Raw genomic sequence first — 16,123 nt, 5'->3', positions numbered from 1 at the left:
TTCCCCCTCCCATCTCCTCCCCCCCCGCTTTCATTCATTCAGAAAGGACTCGCACTGCGCATAAAGAGCGTTTCTCCTCTTCTCCTTCCTTCCTGCTCTTGTTGCCGCTGCCGCTGCAAAGCTTGGAATTGGGCCTAGACCGTTGGCAGCGCAGCCCGGGCAGGAGCGCAGCCTGAAAGGAATTCCGGCGGCGGCGGCGGCGATTGGCCCAGCGATTGGGGCTCCGTGAGAACAAACCTCCCCCCGAGTGTTGTTTGTGTGTGTGTGTGGGGGGGTTCCTATGCAAATTGCAGCCGTTGCGGAAATCCACGCGCTGGCGGCTGGGGATTGTGGGGAGGGGGGATCTCAATCAACCGCAAGTTCTGCAAAGTCTAACACGAGTCGCCAACCGGAGAAAAGCCGGAGGATCTGAAAACCCAATTAATTCCCTTGAGGATGGATCGCCTTCCCAAGACACAGAAAGTAGCCCAGAATGCGCCACTACTTCTCATATATATATAGAGAGAGAGGAACGCAGAAACTTGACCTTAAAAATGTTAAATTAGGTGTATTTTTTAAAAAAGTATTTTCTTAAACACGAGACATTCCAAGTTTTCATCATTCTACGGTGAAGAAAAAACAAATAAAAAACAAATAGAAACCCTATTTGCCAACTCATGAAGTCTATCGTTCTCTTTTAAAAGTTTCTCACGTATTTTCCCCTCTCTAGTCCTTCTCCCCCCCCCTTATACTTTTATATTCTATATAAGGGACTTTTAGTCTTCCCTTGATAAAAATAGGAAAGCAACATGGTACCGTACGGTGTCACAAGTTTATAATGGTTATTATATTGCGGACGTTTTGCTTTGTGACCTTTTTTCGATTGCTACAAAATAACAAGTGTACTCTGTGCACTATGCAGAGGAGACCGGCAGGGTGGGTGGGTTTATCTATGCACTAGTGTTTCCCTTTTTTTTTTTTCCCTCCCCAGCGATTTAGGAAAACCGCTGAGCTTGACAGATTTCCTTCCCCCCCCCCCAACTTTGCTTCATAGCGCTTGCTCGTTGCCCCCGCCCCTCCCCCCTCCCCGAAAAGTACGTGCTCTGTTAAAAGACGTCTGGGATCGGCAGCCAGGCTAGCACAAAAGGAAGTGTCTAGACTTGGGATGTAATTGACAAGCGCGTTCTCTAATCAATGTAGTAAAGCTTTGTGATGGACTCCAGCGCGGTCCAATCAGAGAGCAGCTTGGATGTGGTAACGTTCGAAATATCCCAAGTGGGAGAAGGCGGGGGTGTTGGGTGGGGGGAGGAGAGAGAGAGAGAGAGAGAGGAGAGCGGAGTTAGTTATAACCTTCCTCCAGTATTCTCTGAAGTTTCTTCCCCGTTTCGAGAGCGGGAGGGTTAGCTACAAATGGTCGAATCGGTACATCCAACTACTTGGATATTCAAGAATCCTTAACAATAAGAAGAGGATGGTTTGTTTTTCCTAGAGAAAATACTGAACTGCATTACATGCTCTGGTGTACTTGAAAGACTGGACGTTATTCCACTCTCCTTGTCCCTTATTTATAGTAGTTGTCATTGGAGTATAATTCTTAGGAGGGGAAGGGGAGAGATATGACTAAGGCCCCGCCCCTTGTGCATCATTATACTTAAAAGCTTGTATAGGTAACCCTCAATTTACGAGCACAATTGAGCCCAAAATTTCTGTTGTTAAGTGAGACATTTATTAGGTGGGGGAGTTTTGTCCCAATTTACAACTTCTCTGGGCACATTTGTTAAGTGAATCACTGCAGTTGTTAAATTTGTAACACAGTTGTTAAATGAATCTGGTTTCCCCATTGACTTTGCTTATCAGAAGATCATAAAAGGCGATCACTTAACCCTGGGCCAGTGCAACTGTCATAACTGTGAGTCAGTTGTCAAGCATCCAAACTTTGATCACATGACCATGGAGACGCTACAAGGGTCATAAATATGAAAAAAAGTCATAGGTCACTTTTTTCAGTGCTGTTGTAACTTCCAACTTTATTCCGAGTACTTAGGTCTATGGTACTGTAAATCCACGATTGTATGGATAGCATCCCAGAATATAATTCACTTTCTGTAGGAGTCTAGATTGCAACACGGAATTATGACACACTGATTTCTGGGAGGAAGTACGATCAGGAATGAATCAGGACCTTTGCTCAACTCGTTGTGCGTTAACATGGGCTATAAACTTTTTCTCCAACTACTCAATTTAATAGTGGTTATCCTATATGCATGCATTGGGGAGGGGTTTTCCCATTTTTCATTGAAGCAATAATGGCACTGCCCAGCCCAAGAATACTTAACTCTTAATCTCCAATACACACGTGTATCTACAGTAGTTTAAATCATGGGGCAGAAAAAGTGGGTAAATCAGAAAAAAATGGAAATGGTTAAGTCTTGTAAACTACTGGGGAAAATGAGTGGATATGAAGATGGATGTGCAAGTGAACATGAATAGGTACAATATGATCCATCCTGTCCAATGCTGGAGGGAATGTAAGGAGTTATGTACCCAACTAGTTGGAAATCTGGTCCTATGTACACTGAGAGCATATGCACCAAGGCAAATTCCTTGTGTGTCCAATCACACTTGACCAATAAAAAATTCTATTCTATTCTATTCTATTCTATTCTATTCTATTCTATTCTATTCTATTCTATTCTATTCTACTACTCTACTCTACTCTACTCTACTCTACTCTACTCTACTCTACTGTCCCAGAATCCCATCTCCCAGGAGAAACCAAATTGAAGACTACTACTGGCCTTGGAGATAAGATCTAGACCCCTTATTGTAAATCTTGAAAGCTGCCTAAGGAAATGTATCCTTCCAGCAGGAGTCTCCTTGAGAAAAAAAATTGCCTAGGTCAGTGGTGTAGGCAGGGTCTCCATGCACTTTTCTGGACATACTTGATGGCTGACAGAATCCTCAAGGTTGAAAATTTAGTGGGACCAAAGTCCCACAGAAGTCCTGGGTATTTGTGCTGAACTGACACAAGGAGAGTTGTACCTATTGGGTGCAAAATATTGTCTCCTTGGGCCCAAGAAGCTTTTTTAAAAAAATGTGTCAGTTTGCATACTCTACAAGGTCCCTGGAAGGAACCCTTGTTTTAAAATAAAAATTATGGTGTGGAGAAGGGGGTGGGGGGAATGGTGTTAAAACCCACCATTAATTCTGACTTTGAAGTCATCCTACTCCGGAGTAGCTTCCTTTTCGGCTGACCAGCTCATCTCAAGGAAGTGGTTTCAAACATCCCAGCCTCGAGTTTTTAAATCATATTAATGCAATTTCCCGTTAAGCTTCTCCTTAATATATATTCAAGATGGTCCGTATAAGTGAACCCTTCGCGACGTAATTTATATATCTAAGAGGATTTCACAGAGGCTGGCGAGGTAAAAGTTTCTGCAAATAAAACATTGTAAATGCAATGCCGGGCAGCCTGCCAGGTACAATATGGATAGCAGGGATCATGGCAGAAAGTCTTTTCACAGAGACATATACCATTTCACGGTAGCAGCCTATAGCGCTTTTCAAAACTTCCCATTTTCAAGGGAGACGTGCTGGCTCGAGAGAGATTTTTGTCCTGGGTTTGTAATGGAGAGCTCCCCTTTAGGTATACTTTAGCCTCCCTTGGCTTTCCAAGCTTTTAGGCAGACCCACACAAACGCGCGCGCGCACACACACATTTAGGGTTTTGAAGACTTCTCCCTCCACCCTCCGCGAGAGAAACCTCCCCGAAGAAAGATTTCATACGGTTCTCTTTTTTGTACCTCTCTGCCTCCTTTGGGGGGCTGGGGAAAAAAAAGATTTAAGCTTAGACTTTATTATTTGTGCCTCCCCCTCCTCGATTTTTCACTAGCTCCGCTGTGTTGGGGGTGTGCGTATGTGAGGAAGAGGGAAGGGAAGGAGGGAGGGAGGGAGAGAGCGCTCCTCTGAGGGCATTTTTGTGTAGGTTTTGCGGGCGGGGGAAGGGAAGGCGAGGAGGGAGCGGATGTGAACGGCTCGGCGCTGAACTTGGATGCAACGTCTGCCTAGAGGGCGCAAACCAGCATCCCGCGTCCAAAAGTCTTACGAAGGGCGCCAAAAGTTACTTAAGATAATATTGCTAACCACAAAGAGCTGGAAGTCGTAGAGCAAAACTGCGTGCCAGCGAGGGAAGGACAGCCAGGGGCTCGATCCTGCCTCCATCACCAATTCCTTCTTTGACCCCTTTCCTCTTCCTCCGTTAGGAGAAATTGGAGCAATAATAATAACAATAATAATAATAACAACAACAACAACAACAACAACAACAACAACAATAATAATAATAATAATAATAATAATAATAATAATAATAATAATAATAATCCGGTTTAAGTTACACAGAATGATCAGGAAGGAGGAGGTGGGATATCTAATGTGGGGGGAAGGGGTAGAGTTTGTGAAATGGACACCCACAATAGAAAACAGGAATGTTATCAGTCCCCGCCCCCCAAAAAAAACATTTAAAAAAAAGAATAGTTTTTGTGGTCTCTGCTCAACAAAATAAGCTCAGTGGTCTCATTAAACCCTTACTTAACTTGTCTGCCGGTTCACACAACTACTGGACTGCTATCAGGAAAGCTCTGGCAACTGGTGCCAAGCTGTCAGTCTGTGGCTAACCAATGGGGCACATTCACCACCATGGGTAAAAGTTTCAGCTTCCCCTTGCCACCACAGACACCGCTTTGGAAGTATTTGTGGCTGTAGTGCCCCACGCATGCCAAAACCTGTATGTAGTGTCTGATGTAGGGACTGTGAATAGCCTTAAACTGGATTGGTTGTGGCAAGCAGCAGGAACTACACCTAATCTACATCTGGGATACACAGCAGAGAAAAGGAAAACGTTTTCTGGTCCAGTAAGCTCTGGGAGAGTTGGGAGAAAAAAGGAGGGCAAACCACATTTGGAGCATATGGGAAGCAATAAAAGTGGTATTTTCATGGTATTTGAGTTGTTTTTCCTCAGTATTTTTGCTCTAAGCAAGTTTTGTCAACCAGAAAATCCTATCCAGGAAACTTGGAAAAGGAAGAAATCCCATTAAATTTCTTTCCATGGCTTTATGTTAATCAAAGGTATCTTGGACACTTCTTTTTTTTTGCTATTAAGAAACTTGGAATGGAAAGTAAAGCCTTCTCTGAAATCGGCTCTCTGCCGCCTACAAATGATAAGATTCGAGTGAAACATTCAAAATGAATCAAGTAGTATAGTAACATAGGCCTTATCCCCTGAATAGACTTTTAAAAGTTTCCCTGCTTTTTATAAAAAAAAAAAGTCTGTAACATTTTAAACTTTCGAGGCGCCTAAATCTAAGCTCCATAAAGGAAGGCTGGCAAGCAGAATGTGGTATGTTTTGTGGTATCCTCTTCCCTTTTTTTAATGAATGGTTATGGATCTGTCAAGTGTCTGAAGGCTGCTGTTCTTTTGGGAAATGGAAAGAAGATCAGAAAGGACTCCACTTAGTAGATTTAGTAAGACTGGAAAGAAAATATAAAGCTCAGGGCAAGAAAATGCTGGCTGGCTGGCAATTTTCCAAACCCCCAAAACCAAAGCTTTTCTTGTGCCAGAACAATGCATTATGATAAATAAAGGACGGAAGGCTGGATTCTTAGTTTAATCACTTTAAAGTAGTAAATACTGATGCTTTCTTCTTGTGGGTTGCAATGCAGTCATTAAGTTCTGCATTGTTAGTAAAAGCAGGAAAGCTTTAACCTTGTTCAAAAGTAGAAACAAACAAGCATGGACATTCAGCATGGCTGGAAAGTAGGGTTTGATGCTGAGCTTCCCACCACCATCTTTTATCACCATCTTTTGTCAAATGAGCCATACAGATTGATGAATGTCAGCATTTGTAGGTAAACCCAACCTTCTCTTTATTATTTAAAGAAAATAACCTTTCAAATCCCAAAGGATTTCACTTAGGCAGAAAATTCTTGTGGGGGGGGGAGGGAAATGCAGTTTTCGGCACCCAAACAACACAATTTTGATACTTGGAGGAGTGTGTTCAAGATAGCACTTACTTAGAATTATATACATTTTTAAGAGTATATATCTATCTATATATAGTGAGCTGAATGCTCTGGAAAGATATTGCAGCCACCAGGCTTATAAATGGTTCTTCCGGGCAGAAAAATCTCTGCAGATGAGCGGTAGAAAGTTTAGTTCGAAATCCTTCGGAAAGAGAAGAAGAAGTGGGGGGGGGGGGAGACGTGAGTGCGCATGGGAGTCGGGGGTGGGTGGGCGAGAGAGACCGAAATGCCAAAAAGAAGTTTTGGTTGCTTAAGCACATCCTGCATAGCCTATAGCCGCTCGGGAGCCCGACATGCAAGCGGCTCCTAATTGCGTTCCCAGTAATACACTGAGCACGGGGATCTGGGATAGGGAGGGCTGGCCGAGCAGTAGCACTGCAGCCCCCCTCCCCCGGGCAAGGCAGCGAGCGAGCGAGCGAGCTGCTGCTGCTGCTGTGGAGCGGTGCAGAGCGGAGCAGAAGCTGGCTGGAGGCACGCTGGCAGGCACCCGGAGAAGCTGGAGCCCGAGGCTTTCTGCTGCTGCTGCTGCTGTCGCTGGAAGCGTGGGGAGGGCGGGGGGGAAGTGTGCACTATGCCTTTAACGCCTGGGTACAGTAGACATGTATAGTGTGTAGTGTAGGGAAACTCTAGGCGGGGTTAAAGTTCAGCTCATGGAGCTGATCAGCGTTGGCTGCAGTTTAGCAGAGTTGGAAATGTGAAAGCAAGAAGCAGGCTCGGTTCTTCCCCCTTTCTTTTTTTTTCTTCTCTCTCTCTCTTTCTCTCTCCCTCTCTCTATTCCTCCCCCTCCCTTTCTCTCTCTCTCTCCTTCCCTCTCTCTCTCTCTCTCTCTTTCCCCCTTTCACTCACACACCTCCAAGCCACAACCCCCCCCCCCACAGCAATCATGTACTCTCCTCTCTGCCTTACCCAGGTAAGAAGCTCTCCGGATTGAATCGGGGGGGGAGGGGAATGGCGGAGGGGGGGTGTTGCGGGAGGTTCGTCTGAGCGTTGCGGAGGGGGGCGCGTTGAGGGCGGGAGGGTGAAATCCAGCTTGCGGAAAGTAACTTTCTTTTCCGCGAGGTTACATTCTTGCTCTGGCTCGGCCATTTGTATAGACACATGGCTAATGGCGCCTTGTTATTAAGGTTTTTATTTAATTAATGTGGGAATGTGCGAGGGTTTTTGTGTGTGTGTGTGTTGGAGAAAAACCGGGTGGCTCTCGGCAGTGGGGAGGGTTCGTACCGAAATGCGGTGTGGATGTCTGCGTATGTGGGTGTTTAGGACGGTCTGCACGTGTTTAGCAGTCTCGCAACCCATTACATGCTTGGTCATCTGAAATCAATACTTACTGTTTGTGCTTCCGAAGCGGACGAACGTGGAACAAACGCAACCCAGATACAATTAGATGCTTTGTGTGTTGTTTTTAAAGTGTAGCATTAAGTAATTGCGTGCTGCGTGTATTCTTTTCCGCGCCTCCCGGACTGCTGGAGCTGCATTGCTTTTTCTCTATAAAGTCCTCGAGCACTTTTGTGTTGGGTATAACGTGTAATGTGTTCGGCAGCTTTGGGGTTCAGCCTTTGCCCGTACGCTGTACGCAACGTGTGCTCCGGTCCTCGTCGGAACCGGAGGTCTGGAGAGATGCATTGCACCTAAGCCTCTAACTTTCCCTCCCGTACGTTGCATCGCGCTTTGATGGAGAACTTAACAGCTTTAAGGAATCCACATTGCGCACCGCGCTAGCTGCAGCGGCCGCAGATCTGCAATCCGTTCCGTTACTCTCCTGCACGGCCCAGTTCGGGATCTTCGGAGTCTCCAGCAGCCTCTCGCAAGGCGCCTGAACCGAGCTATCCAGCCCCAGTCAGATTTGCCCTCCTGCCTCTAACGCTTGTCACTTGCTCGGGTGTCATATTTGCCTGGGGTTGTTTCCTTTGGGAAGTTAGGTTTGTTGTAATGTCCTGCCCGGGGAAAGAAGGAGGCGGGGAAGGGAGTTGCTGTTTGGAGAAAGTTGCTGGGTTCCTTTTGTTTGCATCTGAGCGAAGTTCCTCGTGGATTGCAAATCATTCCAAGTGGGTCTCCAGCCCACTTCGCGCCTCCCCAGATCTCCTGATTGCATTACTTTGAAATTTGAAGAGTAGTGCGGATGACGCCTAAATACTACCGAAGCAGATCTGCCTGGGAAACTGCGAACTTTAGGAGTTCGGCAACTTTTCTAACTCCCTACACAACTCCCACCCACCCCCTAGCGCTTTGCCTCCCCCCCAAAGAAAACTCTCATGGAGCGCCAGATTTTTTGGCAACATTCCCACACTACCCCCATCCATGCTCTTCCTGAGACGAGTTGCCACGATTTAAAATCAGAAAAATAACTTGTATTTCTGCTGATGGTTTTAGCAAATTACATTGCTCAGCCCCTCTTTTTCTAACTGATAATCTTTGTTAGACCTTTGGTGGTTTCCCATTCTGAACAGTGAAACCGGAAAAGTTCCTAGGGAAATTGTATAGTTTCTGCCTTTGCCATTTCAGCACTTCTGGCCCCCACATGGGGAAAAAACCCACTTTGTATACTTTAGTTGCTAAATGGTGATGAAAAGAGTGGAATTGAGCACTCTGAACACCTTTAAAACACCAAAAGAAGGAAGAAGGAACAATACACATTTCAAATGACACAACAGAAATTTAGGAATGAATAACTTGGAAAAATTGTGCCCAGTGATCCACAAAAGCTGTCACTTAGAGCCAAAGAATACATTTATTTATAAAGAACATATCAAACCAAAAGAACTACACAATGCCATTAAACTTTATTGACTACATTGATTATAGGTAGAAGATAACTGATACTGCAATTTTGAGGGTGAATTTTTCAAGCCAACTTTTTCAAAAGTTTTATCTCTCACAGAAAACTCAAGTCAGATCTATTTTTTGCTTGTTTACTTTCTTAAAATAGATATTTTTTTTATTTTAAACACCAATAAAATGTTCTCAGTTCCCACCTCCCACAAGGAGGGACAGGACTCTTTTATTAGGCCTTGCTACGCATTTATGTTTCCAGATACATTTTTTGTACCTTGGTCTTTAACCTAAGAGTTACTTTATGGCATGTTGCTTTCCAGTCTCCTAGTAGGTTTGGAAATGTTTAGATTCAGAGACATCTTTATAGAATATCTTCAAAAAGTTGTACACCTGATTGCTTGGACCGAAAGATTTCAAAATTAAGAAAGGCTTAGCTTAACATGTTGGTTTCTTTAAATTTGAATGAACACCCACCCGCAGCATTGGAAGATTAGAATATAATAAGGCGATTTCTACATTTACCCTGTAATATAGGGGAAATTACCTATTTGCTGTTTATAATATACTGTTTTGACTTTATTTTAATAGTTTATCCTAGAGGTACAGATTATTATGTAGATTTATGGACAATGGAAATATTAATGCTGTGAAAGTTTATAAATCTGGCAAAGTTTCAAATGGAACAGATCAGTGAATTGTTTCTAAATATTGCTGTGGTATATTTTTACTTAAATATGTATGCTTGGCTTCTGTGTTGTATATTCCATGTTCAAAAATATGTTAACAGGATTTTTGTTAAATAATTCAAATGTATCTGTATAGCTATGGCAAAGTGTTATTAAGAACCCATAGCTGTGAGCCATAAAAAGTATTATAAACTCACTTTTGTTATTTTCATCTTCTGCCAATCTGGAAGATGTAAATGGGATCATGTGATATATAAAAAGAAACTCTTCATTTAATGTTATAGAACTTTTACTTATAATTTCAACTTTAAAAAGAGAACTATACATACCTGTCTTTTTTTTTTTTTTTTGTGGTAGTTGTTACTTTTAATTTTTAAGTAATCTGACCCACATCTAAATGTTCTTAAATTTTCTGGCAAACCTGGAAAGCAATAATTTGTTTTAGTTGTGAATATATACTGTATAATAACATTCCTTCTTGTTGTTTTTTTCTTTCAGATAATGTATTATAGAGTAGACAGGTCCTTCTTGAACAATTGATCTTTCATACATTGTTTGGCGGAAGCCAATCTGGGTAGCATTACTTATATCAGCAATGGGGAATCTCTTAATTATATGATTACGAGAAACTCATTTGGTGGATTTTGAATATTTTAAATAGATTTTTAAGCTATTGTTTTCCTTTTCAATCGTATTTAGCATTGCCAGATTTCATTATACAATAAATTATTTCAAAATGTGGGACTCTACATATAGTTAATAAATGGTAAAAAAAAGTTTGTAAAATAAAATCAAGATGCTTTTAAGAAAGCACAACGATTTGTAGTAATCTTTTATTTTAGGATGGGTAATTTTGCAGATGTATGGCAGAACGATAACCATTCCCAAATCTCTCTCTCTCTCTTTTTTTTTCTTTTTTTGTATAGTTGGCGATTGTATGCATGTGAGAAAGGCCTTAACATTTTCTGTTCTATACATAATTATTTTAGTTGCTGCTCCGGTTAGTGACTAGGCTAAGTGTGAGAGGAAATTGTATGAAAATATAGCTATTTAATTGTCAATATAATATTTTTCTAGTTTTTTTCATGGGATTTATGTAAATTGTTATTTTGTTACATGTACTCATTATCTATTAAATGGTATAAATATCAAGCCATTTTTTCCCTTCAAAATCAGAAAATACACTTGATCGACTTTATATTATTTTGAAAAATATTTTCTGCAGAAAATTAATTCAACTCAATGTTTTCATTATGTTGATAGAAAGCGGTATTTATTTTTAGAGGGTAACACAAGATCCAACTGGTGAAACTCTTTCATATATTGCGCTCTCTTATCCCTGATCTTTTGGTTCTGAAATTTCCTGCATTTAATCAAGAAATTTTAGACATTGCTATAGCATTACGTAACAATACCCTTTGTAAGAATACCCATCATTATTTTAAGAATTGATTGGTTTTCTGAATTACATGAATTAAGAAATGCAGACATCAATCTTGTTCATTCTTAAGGGAAGCAAGTCTCAATGAATTCATAAGAACTTCCTTCTGAATAGGGATGTATACATTTGCACAGAAGACATTCAGTATTGAAGGACACATACTTCTAGAAACAAGAGAAGGCCATGTTGTCTTCTAGTATGCCAACAGCGCTTCCTCTTCTTACAATGAAAGCCCAAATTTGGCAAGAGAGCTCCTAATATTTTAAAATAGTGCATTTTCATGATCATATTTTTACAATGCACATTTTTTCTATATATGGTTTTATTACTAACTGCATATGTATCAATAATGGGCACTGTTACTAATTTCAGGTGGTGTTTTATAGCAATGAAGGATACTTTATTTATTTAAATATTTACAATACGATCTTCCTTACTGTACTGTAGACATTTGGAGAAATGTTTAAAACCCCTTTTTGGTTTTATCAAAGGGAAAATTCACATAAAAGACATGAAAAGGTAGATAATGCTTTCATTAGCTATGATTGTTCACATAATATTTTTAAAAAGTGTAGAAGCCCTTGTATGCATACATATATAATGCATTTTAAGACGCACTAGCCTCTTAGTTCTGTTTCTCATTTTTTCTAAAAATATTTGTGGCTTAGAATGTATTAAAGCCATAATATCTTCTATACTATTATTGTTTCCTAAATAAAGATCAGAAAGCTTAGTTGAAAGATTTCTATATTTTATTGTGTGTAAAAATTATTATTTTTTGTTAGTGTGAAATTCTTTTTATATAATCCATTTTATTTAGCGTCCTATCGTGTTACATTCACACATTCAACCTGAAATTTTAAAAAATATTTTTATCATATATCAGATGGTAATTGGCTGGTCATGTTCAGACTTTCAAAAGTTAAAAATTTTGCCAAATTGGCAAGCATATAGCAAGTTGGTTACATCATGACAAATTGGCAAGCATATAGCAAGTTGGTCACACAAGACGGTCAGGAATAAAGCAAAAGAATATACTTCTTCCTTTTTTTAAAAAATGGATGAAAATTACAGTGGTCTTGTTGTAGACTTGAAATAATTGATTTTGGAGTTACCCTATTGACTTACATTAAACTATTGTAAAGTCAGCTGTTTAAAGCTTTAGAGTCTCACCTTTCTGACCCAAAATAACATTTGCTGCAAAGTCAGTGCTATGAGTTTTATTGAATTTGCTTATTTTAGCAAATGCAATTCATACTGTTATGGCAAAATATTTTCAGCACTTGGTGTGTGGGACTGAGTGACAGCAGAAAGTTGATTGCATGATATATTTTAGAGATTTTCTTCCTTTGTTATCAGAATGTAGAAACATTGATGTCTGTACATAATATAGGTGTTGCTCTGTTATTGATCTAGTTGTAAGTTACAGTCGCCAGGTCAGAAGACATAAAACCTTCATATCTCACATCTTTTCCTTGTAGTAATATTTTTTTTTCACTTTGATTATTTTCAGGATGAATTTCATCCCTTCATTGAAGCACTTCTTCCCCATGTTCGGGCATTTGCGTACACATGGTTCAACTTACAAGCTCGAAAGCGAAAATACTTTAAAAAACATGAGAAGCGCATGTCAAAAGAGGAAGAAAGAGCAGTGAAGGATGAATTGCTAAGCGAAAAACCTGAGGTTAAACAGAAATGGGCATCCAGACTTTTGGCAAAGCTTCGGAAAGACATCAGGCCTGAATATCGGGAAGATTTTGTTCTAACTGTGACAGGAAAAAAACCTCCTTGTTGTGTTCTTTCCAATCCAGACCAGAAGGGCAAAATGAGAAGAATTGACTGTTTACGGCAAGCAGATAAGGTCTGGAGGCTGGACCTAGTTATGGTGATTTTATTTAAAGGTATTCCGCTTGAAAGTACTGATGGCGAACGCCTTGTAAAGTCCCCACAGTGCTCAAATCCAGGGCTGTGTGTACAGCCCCATCATATAGGGGTTTCTGTTAAGGAACTCGATTTATATTTGGCATACTTTGTGCACGCAGCAGGTAAGTGCCTATATTTAAAGTTGTCCACTGTTGAATACGTTTGTTGTGCAAGGACTTAACCGCAGGGTTATTCCAGTGTGAGGCGTGCTTGCATCTGACCATGTAAGTTAATTAAACTGTGTTGCTTTGCTATGTCTCTGATGGTGGTCCTGATGTTCTCAGAAGCAGAGAAGCTATAGATTGTGTAAAAGTGCAACATAGTTCAAAAAAAGTGATTGTGAAAGAACAGTGTCCTTCACTATTTGACCTAATGTGCAATGTACCTGAAGCATTTTCATTAGAATGCCTTTTGAAAATGCTTGGCATTAGAATGTTGAGTATTTCTTAGAATTATTTTTTTAGTTTGGTGTAAATTTGGCCACAAAGAAAAAAAATGAAAATAATATTTATGCTATGTAAGTTTAAATGGTTAGCATACTTAAAAAGAAGTAGGCAAAAACAGTGGCCTTACCAACTGGTGTATGGATTAAAGAAATTTTTGTTTAATGAAGGAAGAAAAATTAAAAGACGTTCTTAGTAATTGCTCTATATAAATAGAATATTATCGATTTTAAAGAATGGTTTATTAATTTAACAACGCCGCATGATGGAAAATGGATATATGCATTGTTTTTTATTCTTAAAGCAAAATAATATATTTTTCTGCAGCCTACTTTGAGGTAGTTTGTTACCTTGTGACTTTTGGAGGCTAACATGAGCACCAGGGTGATATTTCTAAGCAACTCGTTGTAATTTAGTTTTACCAAGAGTTCAGTTTAATTCAGATATGGAGAAGAAAAGATATAGATTTCTCAATATGTTAAGTGCATACATCTGTGTTTGTACACAGCCTTTTTAAATGTGAGGCATATTGTTAGCTTTTAGGTAGTTTTGTACAAAAGTGAAGTTGCCTGTGTCTCTTAACGGCTTTATATGTAGTAGTGTTACTGTGATAATTGGTATGTGAAGTTACAATTTTGGTTTTGTGCTATGGAATCACACAGAGTGGTGTGCTCTGAATATGAACTATTATGCACTTTTGACTAATGAAGCATCTGAATATACTGATATATATTGATAAAGAGATGATTTAAAAAAACAATACTATAAGTCTATGACTTTTATTTGGGATCTGTGTTTTGTGTGTGTCTAATAATGGCTGTGTTTTATTAAGTGCAAATGTTTATAATAGATCGTGGCCTCTGTGAGAGTTCATAGCTATATATATAGTGTGCCGAGTGGAAAATTCATGAATTAAGAGCAGATTTAAAAATATAGAAGTTTAATAAAGTTGTGTTAATGGCATATTGCAAATTCTTTTTGCACATTTGTTGATGTATAATGTGAATTTTAAATTGATTTTTAAAAGATTTGTATTTCATTGACAGTGTTTGTTAAATGTTGTGCCTTTCTCACTTTAGTCTAGTTATTTTAAGTTGTTAATCGGTAACATTGCAAAAAAGCCAGACAGCTATAAAACTTTTTCTAAAACTATAACTGTGCTATAATATTGTTAGCAAAAATAAAATACACAAAGTGGAAAAAGAAAACAATGAATACAAGTAGGCCAGATATAACCCTTTGCTGCCATTATAGATGTTAAGAGCATATTGTGATTCTTTAATTACAACTCTTTTGCTTTGCTATCATTGAAGAGTAGCAACTCTCATTTTGAATATCTTTTTCAATTGTTTTGAAAACCAACTAAAGGTATTGTATAATTCAACATATAATTTATTCAAGACTTAGTTCATTTGAGTTCAGTGTTTCTATATAAAATACAGGTGGTATTTGTAGTTTTTTTTATAAATAAAAATAGATTTGTAGTGCTTTTAGAATACATATTATTTTGGTTTATTACATCTATATATTGCATCACATGCTTTATGCCATGTTTTGGAAAATATTTCAGTAATCACCTGTAAAGAATGAAAAACATACCTATTATCTTTAAATGCACTATATCCCTGGCAACATTCATTATTTGTGAATGAAGGAAAATGATTGTACAGGTAGTCCTTGACATATGATCATGATTGAGCCCAGCTAAGTGAAACATTTGTTAAGTGAATTTTGCCCTGTTTTATGACTTTTCGTGCCACGGTTGTTAAGTGAATCACTGCTGTTGTTAAGTTAGTAACTCTGTTGTTAAATGAATCTGGCTTCCCCACTGACTGCCTGTCAGAAGGTCCTAAAAGGAGATCACGTGACCCCAGGACAGTGCAACAGTCTGCAAAATATAAGCCAATTGCCAAGCATCTGAATGTGAATCATGTGGGATGCTGCAACAGTCATAAGTGTGAAAAATGGTCATCTGTCACTTTTTTCAGTGTCATTGTAACTTTGAATGGTCACTAAATGAACAGTTGTAAGTCAAGGACTACCTATATTTGACGTATGCTTTGTTTGGATGTTTCCCAGAATCCTTTTTCACCCAGGAATACCAGCAAGGTCCGTGCTAACTGCCTTTGAATAGATGTAGTAATGAAACTGGCATTTATTTATTTGTTTGTTTATTATTAAACAAATTTATAGAGCCACTCAACTCACACATAGGTGACAGTTTATAGTTTATACCAGATGCGAACATTAATACAAGTCTTAGGCATCCATTGTTATCAGATGTTTCCAAATGGCGGTAACCTTATTAATTATGGTAAGGAATTTGCCAGTATAAAATGAAGAAATAATACTAAAATCGACTTACATGCAGTGAGAATTGAAGAGCAATTCAGAAATCCTCAACATTTTTATGTGGTAAAACTTTTGTTATCAGAAATGGAAAGAAATTCACATTGTGTAAGCTTTTTCTCATATATGTGCTAAAACTATTGCAATATCTTCACTTTGTATAGTATTATTACTATTACTTCATACTCTTCTGAGGTAATTTAATTGTCAACCTTTTCTAGACAAGCTGTCCCTTTCTTTTTAAAAGTTCACGTACTACGGGTGCTTTAAAATCTTATGTTTTTCCACATTTTACCTTTCTTTCAGTCTAACTAATTATTTAGCCAAGCTATCCTATTCCAAGTAGGCTAAATCACAAAAAAATACATAAAAATGTGAATAATAAGTCATTCACTTGGAGATCTCATGATGTTTATTCTGATTTTACAGTACAGAAGGAAAAAAAAAGC

The 16,123-nt window shown here is 39.1% G+C and overlaps 1 protein-coding gene and 1 long non-coding RNA gene across 11 annotated transcripts in view; one reads left to right on the top strand and one right to left on the bottom strand.

Moving 5' to 3' along the window:
• LOC131196031 (uncharacterized) overlaps positions 1-8,289 on the bottom strand; it is a 41,614-nt gene extending 33,325 nt beyond the window's left edge. Inside the window, exon 1 of the long non-coding RNA XR_009154607.1 lies at positions 7,389-8,289. This is a non-coding gene — a long non-coding RNA (uncharacterized LOC131196031). The remainder of the gene's footprint in view (positions 1-7,388) is intronic.
• NFIA (nuclear factor I A) overlaps positions 6,607-16,123 on the top strand; it is a 336,917-nt gene continuing 327,400 nt past the window's right edge. For 3 of the 10 annotated variants that reach the window (XM_058178424.1, XM_058178427.1, XM_058178419.1), the window contains exons 1-2: positions 6,615-6,970; positions 12,473-13,004. In XM_058178424.1, the coding sequence (XP_058034407.1) occupies positions 6,944-6,970; positions 12,473-13,004 (559 nt within the window). In that variant the 5' untranslated portion in view covers positions 6,615-6,943. Of the gene's footprint in view, positions 6,971-12,472; positions 13,005-16,123 lie in introns of all 10 variants that reach the window. The other 7 variants (XR_009154605.1, XM_058178426.1, XR_009154606.1 and 4 more) reach the window with 6 other exon arrangements.

This window comes from Ahaetulla prasina, chromosome 3, assembly GCF_028640845.1.
Source record: "Ahaetulla prasina isolate Xishuangbanna chromosome 3, ASM2864084v1, whole genome shotgun sequence".
Classification (NCBI taxonomy): domain Eukaryota; kingdom Metazoa; phylum Chordata; class Lepidosauria; order Squamata; family Colubridae; genus Ahaetulla; species Ahaetulla prasina.
The sequence above is the reverse complement of the archived record's forward strand: the minus strand, read 5'-3'. Positions and strand labels throughout refer to the sequence as shown.